The 2,061-nt window shown below is 44.3% G+C and overlaps 1 protein-coding gene across 1 annotated transcript in view; it reads left to right on the top strand.

Annotated features, from left to right (window-relative positions):
* Positions 1-2,061, top strand: part of LOC103619189 (ubiquitin-associated protein 1) — a gene marked incomplete at its 5' end in the record, with an annotated part of 21,414 nt that overhangs the window by 16,592 nt on the left and 2,761 nt on the right. The window contains one exon of the mRNA XM_017739341.1: positions 786-887. Within this exon, the coding sequence (XP_017594830.1) occupies positions 786-887 (102 nt within the window). The remainder of the gene's footprint in view (positions 1-785; positions 888-2,061) is intronic.

The following is a 2,061-nucleotide window of genomic DNA, read 5'->3' as shown; positions in this document are numbered from 1 at the left end:
GTGGCCAAGCTTTCTGTGTGGGAAACCCTAGGTGGACTGTGTGCAGAGCATTGCCTGGCAGGACTGTGCCTGTTGCCTGGGGAGGAGGAGCGTCCCAGTGACTCCTTGTGGAGCTGATCTGCTTGCCCACTACCTACACATCGAGAGCGATTTAAGCTGTGTGCTGGAGTGAACTGTAGTATGAAATGAAAAAAATGTCCCTTAGGGTGGTGGTTTTAAATCCTGCTGTATTTGCAAGGTGTGTTCGTGTACCTAGCATTACCTATCAGACCTTTCCCCTTACTTCTCAAAACTGAGGACAGATAAGAAATTTGGCAGTGGTTTCTGTGTGTGTGAGCTGGGATTTGCAGCTCACGCACCAGTATGCTTTGATCTTTAAAGGCTGAATGCTTTCAGATTGCATTAGGTCTTGTGGCTGGCTGAGAGGAAGCTAAAAGCTGAGACATCTTGACTGTTGAATCTACAGTTTCATCTTAAAAACTTGTAGTATAAAAAGCACAGTTAAACTTCTAAAGATTGGCTTATGAGAGTGTTTTGACTAGAGCAGAAGATGATGTTCAGAGCTGGTGGGAGAACACAGGAAGACAGAAGGGCTCATCTGCTTTCTCTGAACAAGTTCTTGCATAAAGACCGTCTCAGATCTACTAGGAAGGACTTTATCTGAGTCCCTGGAGAAGCCTGGGGTAAAGTCGTGCTGAGCCCCTCTGCATGTACAAAGATGGTATTCAGCCATATGCTGCAAATGCTGCTCTGCAAGCTTAGTTTCTTTTCTTCATTCCCCACAGGTTTTGGATTACCTGTTTGCACATGGACAGCTTTGTGAGAAGGGCTTTGATCCACTTCTTGTTGAAGCAGCTTTGGAAATGCACCAGTGTTCAGAGGAGAAGGTGAGGGCACAATGTGTGCAGGAATAGAGAGAATGTGCAGTTCCTCTGGCTGATGTAATTCTGGCTTTTGTGGTAATGGTGCCTTGTTTCCAAAATTGACTGCTGAAGGACATCCCTGTGGTGATAAAGTGAATATGTGTTAAAGCATTAGAATTATACTGTGTTCCTTTATCATTCTCACTTGCATGCATTTTTATGAAGACAGGATTTTTTCAAGACCCTGCTTATTCTGGTTGTAATGTTTTGAACCCAGAGTTCTCTTGTGGATGAGGTGTTTGGTACAGAGACAGTTAATTTCAGAAGCAGCAAATTACCTTTCAAAACCTGCCAGCATCCCCTGGCTGTGAATTTTCTCCCTTGTACAAATGCATCTGCCTGGCTGCTCAGCAAATTGGGTTAGTGCTCTCCCTGAAAGAAGCTGGAAAATGTTTTTTGGGGTCTGGTTCATTGTTTGGCTGTTTTACAAACACCAAAAGTACAGAGGCAGGAGTGAGTAGCCAGCTCAGAAGACAGCAGGATCTTCGAAAGTTTGGCTGTCTGTTGTGTGCCCAATTATTATATGAAATCTTTAGAGGTGCAACCTAATCCCCCAGATGTAGAATCATAGAATGGTTTGGGTTGGAAGGGGCCATAAAGATCATCTAGTTCAAACCCCCCCCCCCTTCCCCCATGGGCAGGGACACCTGGAAGGTACTCAAAGCCCCAACCTCTTGGTAACCTGTTCCAGTGTCTGACCACCTTCATAGTAAAACATTTCTTCCTAATATCTAACACAAACCTACCCTCTTTCAGCTTAAAGCCCCTTTGTCCTATCACTCCATGCCCTTGTAAAAAATCATTCTCCAGTTCTCTTGTAGCCCTTTTAGGTACTGGAAGGCTGCTAAAAGTTCTCCCCAGAGCCTTCTCTTCTCAAGGCTGAGCAATCCCAACTCTCTCAGCCTGTCTTCATAGGAGAGATGCTCCAGCCCTCTGATTATTTTCATGGCCTCCTCTGGACTCGTTCCAACAGGTCCACATCTTTCTTATGCTGGAGACCTGTAGTGGTTTGGTCCAAAATACTCATTACTGTTTATCTGCTGTGAGATAAGAATTAGGAGAAATGCAAAGCAGGCACCAAACTTGAAAGAATATAAAGAAGTTTATTAACAGACCTAAAAGAGGAAAAAAAAAATCA

The sequence above is a fragment of the Corvus brachyrhynchos genome, unplaced genomic scaffold (assembly GCF_000691975.1).
Source record: "Corvus brachyrhynchos isolate BGI_N302 unplaced genomic scaffold, ASM69197v1 scaffold937, whole genome shotgun sequence".
Lineage (NCBI taxonomy): Eukaryota > Metazoa > Chordata > Aves > Passeriformes > Corvidae > Corvus > Corvus brachyrhynchos.
Note: the sequence above shows the minus strand (reverse complement) of the source record. Positions and strands in the feature narration are given on the sequence as shown.